The sequence below is a fragment of the Bufo gargarizans genome, chromosome 4, assembly GCF_014858855.1.
Source record: "Bufo gargarizans isolate SCDJY-AF-19 chromosome 4, ASM1485885v1, whole genome shotgun sequence".
NCBI lineage: Eukaryota > Metazoa > Chordata > Amphibia > Anura > Bufonidae > Bufo > Bufo gargarizans.
In genome coordinates this window covers 222,952,528-222,968,612 of record NC_058083.1, presented here as the reverse complement: position 1 = coordinate 222,968,612, position 16,085 = coordinate 222,952,528, and the positions used below count along the sequence as shown (strand labels likewise).

Genomic DNA, 16,085 nt, shown 5'->3' with positions numbered 1-16,085 from the left:
TTTCCTAGGGATATATCATTAATTGTATACCAAGTCTCTCTGCAAACAGGTACAAAACACTATAAAACTGGGACTTCTCTGGGGTACAGCAAGCTTTCATCTTGTGGGTTTTATTGCATGTTTAGGCACAGTGGAAGTACTGTATCTGACCTTGATGTGAGTGTGAACACAATAGGTATGACTGTGTACCAGAATATCTAAAGCATAGTAAACATTTTTTTAGTATTGCATCCTATAATGAACTTTGAAAAGACTATGGGTGAGATTAACTAAGCTAAATGTGCCACAATTCTTGCATGAAAATGGTGTTCATGTTTACATAACATTTATTATGGGAATGCCATGTGCTTAAGATATGTCACTGTATGCCAAAAATGAATCAATATTTTTATACAGTGGGTCCACAGTTATTCTTCATGTCTATGTCATTTGTTTAATTTTCTATACCTGTGGTTACTAGAGTATGATCTTCCTTTATGAGTGGATGGGTAGATATCAGCTTGAAATAAATGAGTGTGTACGTGTGGAAATTATAGTATTATGAATTTTCTAAGTGGCAGTCACTGTGAAAGTCACTGTTAAAGGGACGGTCACTGTGAAAGTCACTGTTAAAGGGGTGGTCACTGTGAAAGTTACTGTTAAAGGGGCAGTCACTGTGAAAGTCACTGTTAAAGGGGCGGTTACTGTTAATGTCACTGTTAAAGGGGCAGTCACTGAGAAAGTCACTGTTAAAGGGGCGGGCACTTTGAAGGTCACTGTTAAAAGGGGAGCCACTATGAAGGTCACTGTTAAAGGGATGGTCAAGGCTAAAGTGGAGGTCACTATTAAAGGGGCAGGCACTTTGGAGGTCACTGTTAAAGGGGCAGGCACTGTTAAAGGGGAGGACACTCTGAAGGTCAATGTTAAACGGGTGGCCACTGCAGTCAATGTTAAAGGGGCGGGCACTGTCGAGGTAATTGTCAAAGGGGAGGGTACTGTAGTGGTTACTGTTATCGAGGAAACTTTCAATATCTTTTTACGACACACGGAAACATAAAATTAAATAGATAAAATATACCTGTGCGAAGCCGGGTCCTTTGTATCATATATATATATATATATATATATATATATATAAAAATGAGTTTCTGTCTGTCTAGACGTCTGTCTGTCTGGACGTTCTTTATGGGCGACCAAACGACTGGATTGATCTTCACCAAATTTGGCACACAGGTACATCAGGTTTTAGACCGGGTCTCAGCTCTCTAGGACTTACTGTTCCTGAGATATTCCCCAAAAATGACCTGCATTAGCCAATGGAAGCCAACAAGCCTTTCACTTAAATCCGAACTGCCATTTATACAGTCACATGTTCCTTATTAGCCAAAAGAAGCTCACAGGTCCTACTCCAGGTTGTCATAACAACTGATCACAGGTTTTAGCAGTTCGTAGGTCCTTAAATATTCAGTCATATGATGTATGATGGCAAAACTACACTGCTACATACATGGGGCCAGTCGCCACTATTAAACGGACAGGCGCTGTGGAGTTCACTGTTAAAGGGGCGGACACTGTGGAGATCACTGTTAAAGGGGCAGGCACTGCAGAGGTCACTATTAAAGGGGAGGGCACTATGAATGTCACTGTTAAAGGGGTGGGTACTGTGGAGGTCACTGTTAAAGGGGTGGGCATTGTGGAGGTCACTGTTAAAGGGGCGGACACTGTGATGGTCACTATTAAAGGGGCGGGCACTGTGGAGGTCACTGTTAAAGGGGGGCTCTGTGGAGGTCATCATTAAAGGGTCGGACACTGTGGACGTTACTGTTAAAGAGGCGGTCACTGTTAAATTCCACGCGGGTGCAATGCGTGACCTGAACGAATTGCACCCGAACTGAATCCGGACCCATTCATTTCAATGATTTTTTTTTTTTAGCATTGTTTTTCATGCATCACTTCTGCATTGTATGAAAATCGCAGCATGTTCTTTATTCTGCGTTTTTCACTCAGCCCTGGCCCCATAGTAGTGAATGGGGCTGTGTGAAAGACGCATTGCATCAGAAAGCAAGTGCGGATGCTATGCATTTTTCTCTGATGGTTGCTAAGAGATGTTGTTTGTAAACCTTCAGTTTTTTATCACGCGCGTTAAAAACGCATTAAAAACTGAACAACTGAACACAATCGCGGACAAAACTGACTGAACTTGCTTTCAAAATGGTGCCAGTTTCCCTGAACGCACCCTGAATGCATCCAGACCTAATCAGTCACGCTTGTGTGAAAGGGGCCTAATAGTAATCACTTTATCTCTTGAGCACAAGAAGATTTTGGTGGCAGGAATGACCTGCTAAGCATTTGTGACCACCAGCGTCAAACACTTTCGATGGGCATTCTGGTAGTTATTCTAAGACAATCCCATTAAATGTCTGGAGTTGGTTAATAAATAGATAAAAGAAAGTAAATTGCCAAGTAATGAATACACAAAAAACAACAACAAAAAAACACACTACTAAGTTTCTAATCTCCGTGTGCTATTTCTTAAATATGGATCCATACATGGAAAACACTGTTCACATTTTTTTGTCTCTCCAGGCTTAAGGTTCCATCATTTTTATTATTATTTTTCAGTTGAAATCTAATGTAAGATCAATTTGCTGTACTTCTTCTGTTCCGTCTACTGCTTAGACAGAAAATTAAAATATTAATTACATATTACTTGGCCATCCTTCTGGTCAAAAAAGTTATCGATTAACTGTTGTTTACTGTCCTCCCTTTTAGTGTTGCCAAGTCATACTTGTGGAAATCCTGGAGAAATAATTAAAGGGATTCTACATGGAACAAGATTCAATATTGGAGACAAGATTCGGTATAATTGTATTGCTGGTTATATTCTTGAGGGCCATTCTATCCTGACATGTATTGTAAGTCCAGGAAATGGAGCTTCATGGGATTTTCCATCACCATTTTGCAGAGGTAAGAGAGACCTATACACAGAGCATTCAATGCTTTTCACCTATAGTTTATTTGGCAAATAATAAAATTAACGATTCACGGACAATACAGGTAATAAGGGTATTACGTCTCTGGGATAGAAAAAAATCACGGATAGATAAATGGAGGCGCTAAAACTAAAAAGTTTATTGGTATGCACTAAAAAAGATTAGAAGGAAATTCATGTATCCTTTAAAAATTCCCATGTGTGGTGAATACACAGAGACCGCACTCAGAGGACTTTAATACATAGGTTTTGAGTGTATCAGGTGAACTATGTGTGCCTATAATGTCACCACCCTCCTGTTAGTACCACAAGGGGAATATATATTTTAGGCTATTAACGTTTCCAAACACTGAGCCTGGAGTGTATCATAAACTTAAAACACTCCACATACCGGTCCAGGGAGTGAAATGATAGACAGCCAAATGCCACACTTTGCTGAAACCAAAGCCAATTACAGCCCCTTAGATACGGGGGAGGAGAAGCAAACGACGGTGTGCCAATACAAACAAACACCTATGGTTTCAGTGCAAAGGTACACAAGCCTATTAGTCTAGATCCACATGGGTATCCAGTAGAAAATTTGTATAGACCCCATATATGGAAATTGCAGAGGAGACCCTAGTTCATCTGTCTGGTATTTGGTTTACATGAAAGATGAAGCAAATACTATGCTGTACTAATCGGGCTGGCAACTACTTCATAAGCTCTGCTTCTACTGACTACAGCAGTGCATCCTGGCTCGACACGTTTGATCTCATCAAGATTTATCAGGAGCTATATTGGCTGCTTGAAAATATAGAGAGCTGTTGGCGCTAGTTCAGCCGAACTCTATTACTTTTTCACATACCTGACAGTGGGCATCCCTCATTGCATGCACACGATTGTGGTGCCGGGAGCTGACAGGCCCGCTATTCGTCTGCATGGAGTCCCTGCGTCATATGGTGGGAGGGGCCTCTTCCTTAAAAAGAAGTGCGCTCAGCCGTCGCTTCATGGACGAACTAGCGCCGAAGCTGTCACCATGTTGGTGGGACAGCTGATGCTCTCTATATTTTCAAGCAGCCAATATAGCTCCAGATGAATCTTGATTAGAGGAAACACATTGAGCCAGGACGCGCTGCTGTAGTCAGTAGAAGCAGAGCTTATGAAGTAGTTGTCAGCCCTTTTAGTACAACGTAGTATTCCCTTAATTAATCCCCTTCTCTAATATATTTTGTGCTTACCAATAAACGTTTTAGTTTTAGCACCTCGAATTATCTATCCGAAATAATAAAATGACTATGATTTTATTCAACACTGTCAAATTGAAAAATAGATTAATTTTGAAGTCTGTGAAAGGTATGTGGTGCACTTTCAATTATAAAAGTAATTTATCATGTTTGAAAACCGAACATTTGATAGGTTTTTCATCTGTGGCATGTGCATGATTGTAGTGACCAAAATAAACAGCATTATTTTACTTTAGACCGTGACATAGGAAGAACAAACTGTGATAATTAAAATAGTGTAGTAGAATATATTTGCAATGAATTGCTCAATTCTTATACAGTCAGGTCCATAAGAATTGGGACGTTGACACAATTCTAACATTTTTGGCTCTATACTCCACCACAATGGATTTGAAATGAAACAAACAAGATGTGCTTTAATGGCAGACTGTCAGCTTTAATTTGAGGGTATTTACATCCAAATCAGGTGAACGGTGTAGGAATTACAACAATTTGCATATGTGCCTCCCACTTGTTAAGGGACCAAAAGTAATGGGACAATTGGCTTCTTAGCTGTTCCATGTCCAGGTGTGTGTTATTCCCTCATTATCCCAATTACAATGAGCAGATAAAAGTCCAGAAATTATTTCAAGTGTGCTATTTGCATTTGAAATCTGTTGCTGTCAACTCTCAAGATGAGATCCAAAGAGCTGTCACTACCAGTGAGACAAGTCATCATTAGGCTGAAAAAACATTACAAACCCATCAGAGAGATCGCAAAAACATTTGGCGTGGCCAAAACAACTGTTTGGAACATCCTTAAAAAGAAGGAACACACCGGTGAGCTCAGCAACACCAAAAGACCCGGAAGACCACAGAAAACAACTGTGGTGGATGACCAAAGAATTCTTTCCCTGGTGAATAAAACACCCTTCACAACAGTTGGACAGATCAAGAATAATTTCCAGGAGGTAGGTGTATGTGTGTCAAAGTCAACAATCAAGAGAAGACTTCACCAGAGTGAATACAGAGGGTTCACCACAAGATGTAAACCATTGGTGAGCCTCAAAAACAGGAAGGCCAGATTAGAGTTTGCCACACATCTAAAAAAAAGCCTTCACAGTTCTGGAACAACATCCTATGGACAGATGAGACCAATATCAACTTGTACCAGAGTGATGGGAAGAGAAGAGTATGGAGAAGGAAAGGAACTGCTCATGATCCTAAGCATACCACCTCATCAGTGAAGCATGGTGGTGGTAGTGTCATGGCGTGGGCATGTATAGCTGCCAATGGAACTGGTTCTCTTGTATTTATTGATGATGTGACTGCTGACAAAAGCAGCAGGATGAATTCTATAGTGTTTCGGGCAATATTATCTTCTCATATTCAGCCAAATGCTTCAGAACTCATTGGACGGCGCTTCACAGTGTAGATGGACAATGACCCAAAGCATACTACAAAAGCAACCAAAGAGTTTTTTAAGGGAAAGAAGTGGAATGTTATGCAATAGCCAAGTCAATCAATTGACCTGTTATGCAATGGCCAAGTCAATCACTTGACCCGAATCCGATTGAGCATGCATTTCACTTGCTGAAGACAAAACTGAAGGGAAAATGCCCCAAGAACAAGCAGGACCTGAAGACAGTTGCAGTAGAGGCCTAGCAGATCATCACCAGGGATGAAACCCAACGTCTGGCGATGTCTATGCGTTCCAGACTTCAGGCTGTAATTGACTCTAAAAGGATTTGTAATCAAGTATTAAAAAGTGAAAGTTTGATTTATGATTGTTATTCTGTCCCATTACTTTTGGTCCCTTAACAAGTGGGAGGCACATATGCAAACTGTTGTAATTCCTAAACCGTTCACCTGATTTGGATGTAAATACCCTCAAAATAAAGCTGGCAGTCTGTAGTTAAAGCACATCTTGTTTCTTTTATTTCAAATCCATTGTGGTGGTGTATAGAGCCAAACATGTTAGAATTGTGTCGATGTCCCAATATTTATGGACCTGACTGTAGATGATTACCCAAAATACAATACTTAAAAAACTTTGCTCTTTATGGACAATTAGACTTGCTGAATATTTCACCCAGGTACAATTTTAAGTACTGGGCTTTCATCGGGAGCACGGTGCAGTATTAAAGCTCCTGCAATTAAGCAGAAGACAGAAGTGCTTTATAACCATTTCTGTCTTCTCCTTTCTTTGGTGCATTGAGCTCCATGTGCCTTATGCATTCAAAAAAAGGAAGCAGCTATGCTGTCCCCAGAGGTTTTATAATTTGGGGGACATATTATGTGCCAAAAATAAAAATCTCTATAGATAAATATTTATGTATATATTTGTGACTTGAAATAAAATTTTCTAGAAGTGCTTAAATTGGCTTCCAAAACCTCCAGTGGCAGCATAGTGATAATATCTAAAATTTCCAGGCTTCTACTTTGAATTAAAACTAGTGTAGAGAAAATTGAAGCATCCAAAGCAGGATTCGATCTAAAGTTTAGGAAAAATTCAATTCACCATGAATCCAAAATTCCTGCACTTCGTGGTAACAAATATTATTTTTTCCCGAAAATGGGGGCTACACATGTTATAAAGTAAAAATAAGTAGCTCAGGAATGCGAGATCACCAATAATGTTATGCAGCCAGCCAATCCGTAGATAGCCATCCCATTTGATGTCAAAGCCCTATAAAACCCAATCCAGCACGGTCTCTGCCATTTCACTATGAGCTGAGCATAGGGAGACAGGTGAGAAGTGTTTATGTGCTAGGGACAGTGTTGCTGAAAATAAATAGATTAATATTGGAGAAGGAGAATAGGGAGACAGTAAGGACGCTATAGGTTAAGTGTAATCGCCATGTGCATCTTGTTCCACTGAAGTCAGTTAATCTGTTATTTTATACAAAGTCTTACTGCGCCTTAGAATTAAAGGGGCGGTCTAATATATCACTGTGTGCATCTTGTTCAACTGCTGCCACATTCATAATTAGGCCTCATGCACACGACCGTTCCGTCTTTTGCGGTCTGAAAACCGTGGATCCGCAAAAAACTATAATTACTACTACTGTTCGGACAGCTCGTGATGCTACTCCTTTTTGCACTACTAGCCACGTTCTGGCTCTTGGATGAGACGGTATGAGTCTTTTATTTTTCACCTTTCAATTTTCTAAACATTTTATTATGAGGTCTATAAGTCATGGGTTTGGTAAACAGATTATTAAACAACACTAGCAGAATTGCTAGTGTTTTTTTTCTGTAATTTAAAGACAGAGGTGCAATTAAATATGCATCCCCTTCTGCAAACACACTGGATACTGGCATTGACAATTTATAATGGCAATAATGCAGTTTTTGCAGTAAAATGTGTTGGCTATAACAAAACATTATTTTGCAGTAAAATACAGTGCGTTCAATAAAACAAGTATAATAATGGGGCTTTTGCTATAATACTTAATGGTATCTTGAGGTAATATATAACACATTTAATAACACAGGTATAATAATTGTGTTTACTGCCCTAAAGTTTGTTTGCTGAAAGGTATCTTTCAGTAATATTCAAAGTGTTCAATAATAAGGTATAATAATGACCTTATTGCAGTATTTCTTAAATCAAAACTGGTTTTAGAAAAAATGGGTCATTCCTCACTGTTTTCAGCAGTATGTATGCTATTGGGGTGTTGGCAATGAACCCATGAACTGTGCAAACATTTTTACAATGAAAACATCTGTCTGGTTATTTATACAGAAAAATATGTTAGTTAACAAAAAAATAAAACTTGAAGTACATAAAGAAAAACATGAAAATAAAACATGCTATTAAATATTTTTTTCAAAGGTAAAAAGTTGAAAATTTAGCTAAAAAACAGCTTATTGATTGGCACATTTCAAATGGTGAACATTAGTAAATATAAGAAAAAGATATTGTGATGATGTCACTATTAATACTATTAAATTAATACTGTTAAATTAGTATCTTAGATTTCAAAACATAAACTTAAAAAAAACTTTGCGACAGGTATAGTAATAATATGCTATTTAAAATGTAAAACAATAAAAAGGAAGCCTTACAACTGGTGATAAGAAATAAAAAAAGGTTTGAGTTTGTGCATGAGGAAATAAAAGAAATGTCCACAAAACACCATCAAGGGCATATAATATCTTATAGAGTTACTTCTGTTTTGGCTTTACGGTGAAGTTAAATTATTTGCATATCAGGGAGAACAAAATCAATGACTGTTATTGTGGACATCCCTTGAGTGGTGTGAATATTGCATCTTGAAGTTTTTGAAGAGAGAGTTTTTTTATTCTGTTAGCAAGGTGCTAGCCAAAATATATGGTGGTCTTTGTTTTTAATAAATGCTGCAAGGTTTGGTCTGTGCAACTTGAAAAATGAAAAACTTAATTGACAGTTTAAGAAAGTGCAAACCTCTTATTTTTATGGGGGTTAGGAAAACAATGCATAATCTTGAGAGAAAGTTCTGCCTTATTTTAGATTTATGAAAATGTAAACTTGGTTTTAAGAATTTAGTCATTTTTATGCTGTACGTATGAAATTGCTACATCCAATATTTAGATCACCAGTAGGCAACTTAAAAGGCTTTTCTAGGTGCCTGATATCCTCATAATTAATATCTATTCAGTGAATATCTCAAACCAGGCACCACCACCAATCAGCTGTTCCCTGCAGCTTTTGGTATACTGGCCACACTGAGTTACTACAGCTTAGTTTCCATCCACTTCAATGGGAGTTGAACTGCAGTATTCTATCACATTAAACTGACCTGTGCTTCCTGTGTCATGCAAAGTTCTGGTTTCAGAGGCTGCATGGAACAGCTGATTGGTGGTTTTGCCAGTTTGGACCTTCACTGATTGGACATTAATGATCTATTCTAAGGTCAGGTCATCAATATCAGGAGCCTGGAAAATCCCTTTAAAGATATTCATCCCAAAGCTGAATACATCTAATTGAAGCTAGATATATTTAAAGAACTGGAACCTATACAGCATAGAAATAATCTTAATTATTTTTTTATGATCAAACAGGTTTATTTATAAAAGTAACTAAACATTTATTTGGGGCCTTCTTCCTAATTTATTCAAGTTAAGCTTTTGGAATTCAATAGGTTTGGAGAACTGCTTAACCACTTCAGCCCCCATAGCTTAAACCCCCTTAATGACCAGACCACTTTTTACAATTCTGCACTGCACTATTTTCACGGTTTATTGCTCGGTCATACAACTTACCACCCAAATGAATTTTTACCTCCTTTTCTTCTCACTAATAGAGCTTTCATTTGGTGGTATTTCATTGCTGCTGACATTTTTACTTTTTTATTTATTAATTGAACTTGACCGAAATTTTTTGCCAAAAATTGAAATTTTTCACTTTCTGTTGTAAATTTTTTTAATACATTTTTTCGAATAAATTCCTCTATAAATTTTTCTCTAAATTTATTGTTCTACATGTCTTTGATAAAAAAATGCAATAAGTGTATATTTATTGGTTTGCGCAAAAGTTATACTTCTCTTTCACCCACTGTAACCTTGTTTTTGGCTCTTTAGGTATTAGTGCTGGTTTTTATTTGGCTTTTCTACTTTCATTCAGATGATTTCTTATTGTTTTGTCATAAGCATTGAGCATTGACTCCTAGTTCCACTCCATTCATTTTTTTCCTTTTATCTTGTTGTGCATATATGTTAAAGGCATATTGTTTTGAGTTTTCAAATTTATTTGTGATTTTGACTAAAGATGAGAGAATCAAAGCTGATGAAGTGGAATTCGATCAGAATTTCTGGAAAAATTTGATTTGCAACAAATCACAATTTTCCTAAAATGGTGGCTACACGTGTGAGGACTGAGGATATGGGGCAAGGAACCATGCAGCCAATCAGCAGCCAGCCACCCCTTTGATGTCACAGCCCTATAAATACGGCAGCCATTTTAGATTCTGCCATTTTCCAGCGTTCTGATTACAGGGACAGACGTGAGAAGGCACTAGGGAAAGCAATAGGAAAAACCTAATTGCATACAAAGAAACTGAAAAAAACTATTTATAAGCGCAGGGAAAGGATAGGGAGGAATTATTTCACAGCAACTTAGTGCAGAGATAGACATCAGAAGGCACAAGGGACAGTGCTAGAAAAGCGATTTACAGGTGCAGGGAAAGAATATTTGGGGATACAAATAGTTATACAGCTCTGCCATTCCAATAATTTGTTCGAGGGGTGCAAGTGCTATGCTGAAAAGCCTTTAGTGGCTTATATCTGTGGAAAAAGAAAAATATATTTTCAGTTCACTTCTACAGTTATATGTGTTGAAAGCGTACAGAAAGAAAAATATATACACACATCGCTGGTGCACTTATTTGTGGCAAAAGTATTTAATGGCCTATTTCAGTACAGAAAGAAAAATATATACACACTTTACTGGTGTATTTATTTCTGCTAAAAGCGTTTATGGGCCTCAGTTCCCTTTTGCAGTTATATGTGGCGAAAGCGTTTAGTGGCCTATTTCAGTATAGAAATAAAAATATATTCTCAGTTTTCTTTGGCGGTTATATGTGTTGAAAGCATTTAGTAGCCTATTTCAATACAAAAAAAAATAGATTCTCAGTTCACTTCAGCTGTTGTGTTGAAAGCATTTAGTGGCCTATTTTAGCATCCAAAAATATATATTCTAAGCTCACGTGGGCAGTTATATGTGTTGGAATCATTTAGAGGCCTATTTCAGTACAAAATGAAAATATATTCTCAGTTCACGTCGGCGGTTATTTGTGTTTAAAGCGTTTAGTGGCCTATTTCAGTACAATAAGACAAATATATTCTGAGTTCTTCCCGGCGGTTATATGTGTTAAAAGCGTTTAGTGGCCTATTTCAGTACAAAAAGAAAAATATATTCTCAGTTCACTTTGGCGGTTATTTGTGTTGAATGCATTTAGTAGCCTATTTCAGTACATAAAGAAAAATATATTCTCAATTCACTTTGACGGTTATTTGTGTTGAAAGTGTTTAGCGGCCTTTTTCAGTACAAAAATAAAATATATTCTCAGTTCACTTCTGCAGTTATGTGTTGAAAGTGTTTAGCGGCCTATTTCAGTCCAACAAGAAAAATATATTCTCAGTTCACGTTGGTGGTTATTTGTGTTGAAAGCGTTTAGTGGCCTATTTTAGTATGAAAAGAAAAATATATTCTCAGTTCACATCGGCGGTTATATGTGTTGAAACCATTTAGTGGCCTATTTCAGTACAAAAAGAAAAATATATTCTCAGTTCACGTCGGTGGTTATATGTATTGAAAGCTTGGCTTGAAGTCAGCAGGGTGGCAGCAGTGGGAGGTCGGGAGCCAAACGTGCCCGTGGTAGACCAACTGCTACTCAGCAGCCTACCTGCCTGGGAAATGGTTGTGCAGGGGTTCACGGAAGCAGGGGCAGTAGCAGTCAGTCAGTGCGGACTGTTGGGATGAACATACCCTACTCGGCTGTGTGGCAGTTTTTTGTTAAGCCGCCGGAGGAGGTTAACATGGCCATATGTAGAATATGTGGGTAGAAGGTGAAGAGTGGCCATTATGCCAATGTTGGCACCACAGCCTTGCGTCAACATATGCAGCGTCACCATATGTGATATCCTGATGCTACTGCTGTTGCCATCTCCACACTGTCACCTTGCCACTCTGTGGTATCCTGCTGCTGCTGCTGCTGCTGCTGCTACTGCCATCTACACACTATCTCACCTTGCCACTCTGTGGTATCCTGATGCTGCTTCTGCAATCTCCACACTATGTCACCTTGCCATTCTGTGGTATACTAATACTGCTGCTGCTACTGCAATCTCCACACTATGTCCCCTTGCCACTCTGTGTTATCGTGATGCTGTTGCTGCTACTGCAATCTCCACACTATGTCACCTTGCCATTCTGTGGTATCCTCCTGATGCTGCTTCTGCTGCCGCCTCCGAACTCTGTCATTGGGCTGCTCTTTGCCCCATCATGCTGCTGCCAACTCCAGACTCTGTAATTGTACCACTCGGCAGCCCCCTCATACTGCTGCTACCTACAGACTCTGTCATTGTGCCACTCTGTGGCTTCCTCCTGATGCTGCTGCTGCCGCCACCTCTACACTCTGTCATTATATCACTCGGTGGCCTCCTCATACTGCTGCCAACTCCAGACTTGGTCTTTGTGCCACTTACTGACCTCCTCATACTGCTGCCAACTCCAGACTCGGTCATTGTGCCACTCAGTGGCCTCGTCATACTGCTGCCAAATCCAGACTCTGTCAGTATGCCACTCTGTGGCCTCCTCATGCTGCTGACACCTCCACACTTTGTCTTCGTGCCACTCTGTAGCCTCCTCATGCTACTGCCAACTCCAGACTCTGTCATTGTGGCACTGGGCGGCCTCCTCATACTGCTGCCAACTCCATACTTGGTCATTGTGCCACTCAGAGGCCTCCTCCTGATGTTGCTGCTGCCACTTCCACACTCTGTCATTGGGCCACTTTGTGGTCTCCTCATACCACTGACACCTCCACACATTTTTGTGGTGCCACTCTGTGGCCTTCTCATTCTGCTGCCACCTCAACAATCTCTCATCGTAATGCTACTCTGGCCTACTCATGCTGCTGACACCTCCACACTTACTCTGTCATTGTGCCACTCTGCAGCCTACTCATGCTGCTGCCACCTCCAGACTCTGTCGTTGTGCCACTCTATGGTCTTGTCATGCTGCTTCCACCTGAACACTATGTTATAGGTCCACTTTGTGGATTTCTCATGCTGTTCCCAACCTCCCCACTTTATGACCGGGCCACTATTTTGCCTTTCGGCCAGGCAAACATAATCATTTATTTGACCTTTCTTCTGATCTGTCAGAAGGAAGGAAAAATGAGACACACAATGGATCCTGTATATGTAGTAGCTGTAAAGCCTGCTCCCATCAGAATTGCCTTATGATTTGGTAGTCAAAAGCAGGAGTGGGTACAAAACACAGAAGACATGCAAATATTCCATTCACGTGTCATCTCTATTTTAGATCCACTCTTGTTTTTTTTTTTGGGGCATTAGCAATACTGATGGATTTTTGAGCTAATGCTGACCGAGTGAAGGCGTATGCTCCACAGACAGGATCCATTTTTTGTGGGTTATTGTTCTGACGGATCAGAGGAAGGGCAGAGGAAGGACAAATTAATAAGTGACGTCAACACAAACTTACTGCTGATACCTTCTCCACTCTACAGGGGGAAGGGGGGGTTGCTCTACTTGTATATGCATTTAATAGAACAGGTTCTGTAGACATCTATGTGGAATCAGCTGGCGACGGTGTAAAAGGAGTGCACTTCTTCTTGGAGCTAACATCGACCTGTAAGGCTGAGTTCATACTTGAGTTATTTGGTCAGCTTTGGTCTAGACCCCATGACTGCCCAAATAAGTGAAGTGTGCAGTGATTCTAAGAGCGACACCTGTCATCTGCATGTCATGATCTATGCTTTGAATTAATTCTCACAGCACCAGGTATTCACTGATAATCTCTTTCAGCCAGGGCATACATAGAAATCACTGGGCCCCATAGGAAGAATCTAAATTGGGTCCCCATGCCCCATTAATAGCAAATCCCAAGACCAATTCTGGGCCTCTACATTTTTTCCATAAACTGTGCTTGCTGATGCGTGCTATATTGTGTGCCATCAAGTCCAGACTGGGATTACAAAACACCACTAGCAGTGGTCAGTTATATGCAGTATATAGTCACTGTGTATGAAGTACATGAGATAGTGGCGATTGTAACTGCAGTATTATATATGAATGAGCAATGAGTAAAACCAGGGAGTGGCTGGGTGGGACTTGGCAAATCAAGAGAAATTAGGAGGATCTCTCCATTCCAGTCTCAATGGATCCATGCAAAGCACATTGTGCACTTCTAATGCTTGCTGCAGTGCAAGACCTGTGATACTGAAGATGATGTCATCATAGGTCCTGGCAGATGCACTGTTCTAACTTGGGAACTAGACTACTATCTGTGCAGCTCCCTTGCTAGATGTTCAGGACCTGTGAAGACATCATCCATCAAAGGTCCTTTAGTTTTCTCCACTGAAGATAGGAATGAAGATTAAAGGTAATTATGGAGCGGGGCCTATTCTCCACTGCAGGCCCCTCTTCCCATAGGCCCCATAGCAGCTAAGTGGTCTGCCTATATGGGAGGTGTGCCACTTCTTTCAACATAAACACTTGCTCAAGGCCAGTGAGCTATTGTCAATATGTCAAGCAAGCTAAACATATGTGTTTATCATATATAACATTTGATGGTATGATTGCAATATACACTGAGCAAAAGTATAAACGCAACACTTTTGGTATTGCTCCCATTTGGCATGAGCTGAACTCAAAGATCTGAAATATTTTCTACATACACAAAAGACCTATTACTCTCAAATACTGTTCACAAATCTGTCTAAATCTGTGTTAGTGAGCACTTCTTCTTTGCCAAGATATTCAATCCCACCTCACAGGTGTGGCATATCAAGGTGCTGATTAGACAGCATGAATATTACACAGGTGTGCCTTAGACTTCCCACAATAAAAGTCCATTCTGAAATGTGCAGTTTGATCAGACAGCACAATGCCACAGATGTTGCAACGTTTGAGGGAGCGTGCAATTGGCCTGCTGACTGCAGGAATGTCTACCAGAACTGTTGACCGTGCAATGAATGTGTAACCACACCAGCCCAGGACCTCTACATCCAGCATGTTCACCTTCATGATCGTCTGAGACCAGCCACCCGGACAGTTTCAGCAACAATCGGTTTGCATAAGCAAAGAATTTCTGTACAAACTGTCAGAAACCGTCTCAGGGAAGCTCATCTGCATGCTTGTCGTCCTCATCAGGGTCTGGACCTGACTGCAGATCGTTGTCTTAAGTGACTTGAGTGGGTAAATGCTCACATTCAATGGTGTCTGGAACGTTGGAGAGGCATTCTGTTCACGGATGAGTCCTGGTTTTCATTGTTCAGGGCAGATGGCAGACAGCATGTGTGGCGTTGTGTGGATGAGCAGTTTGCTGACGTCAATGTTGTGGATCGAGTGGCCCATGGTGGCGGCAAGGTTATGGTATGGTCAGGCATATGTTATGGACAACGAACACAGGTACATTTTATTGATGGCATTTTGAATGCACAGAGATACTGTGATGAGATCCTGAGGCCCATTGTTGTGCCATTCATCCACGACCATCACCTCATGTTGCAGCATGATAATGCACGGCCCCATATTGCAAGAATCAGTACACAATTCCTGGAAGCTAAAAACATCCCAGTTCTTGCATGGCCAGCATACTCACTGGACATGTCACCCATTGAGCATGTTTGGGAGGCTCTGGATTGGCGTATACGACAGCGTGTTCCAGTTCCTGCCAATATTCTGCAACTTTGCACAGATTCTGAACAGGAGTGGACCAGCATTCCACAGGCCACAATCAACAACCTGATCAACTCTATGCGACGGAGATGTGTTGCACTGCGTGAGGCAAATGCTGGCCACACCTGATACTGACTGGTTTTCTAAACTCCCCCTCCAGTAAGGCAAAACTGTGCACATTTAAGAGTTGTCTTTTACTGTGGGCAGTCTAAGACACACCTGTGCAATATTCATGCTGTCTAATCAGCACCTGCGAGGTGGGATGGATTATCTCGGCAAAGGAGAAGTGCTCACTAACACAGATTTAGACAGACTTGTGAACAATATTTGAGAGTAATGGGTATTTTGTGTATGTAGAAAATATTTCAGATCTTTGAATTCAGCTCATGCAAAATGGGAGCAAAACTGAAAGCATTGCGTTTATATTTTAGCTCAGTGTAATATATGCTATGGCAAAAGCTTTTACAATAGCAAGGACGTCCTTTTGTTTATAGTTCATT

The 16,085-nt window shown here is 40.2% G+C and overlaps 1 protein-coding gene across 1 annotated transcript in view; it reads left to right on the top strand.

Moving 5' to 3' along the window:
- CSMD1 (CUB and Sushi multiple domains 1) overlaps positions 1-16,085 on the top strand; it is a 2,061,198-nt gene that overhangs the window by 719,300 nt on the left and 1,325,813 nt on the right. Inside the window, exon 4 of the mRNA XM_044291097.1 lies at positions 2,752-2,946. Coding sequence (XP_044147032.1) covers positions 2,752-2,946 — 195 coding nt within the window. The remainder of the gene's footprint in view (positions 1-2,751; positions 2,947-16,085) is intronic.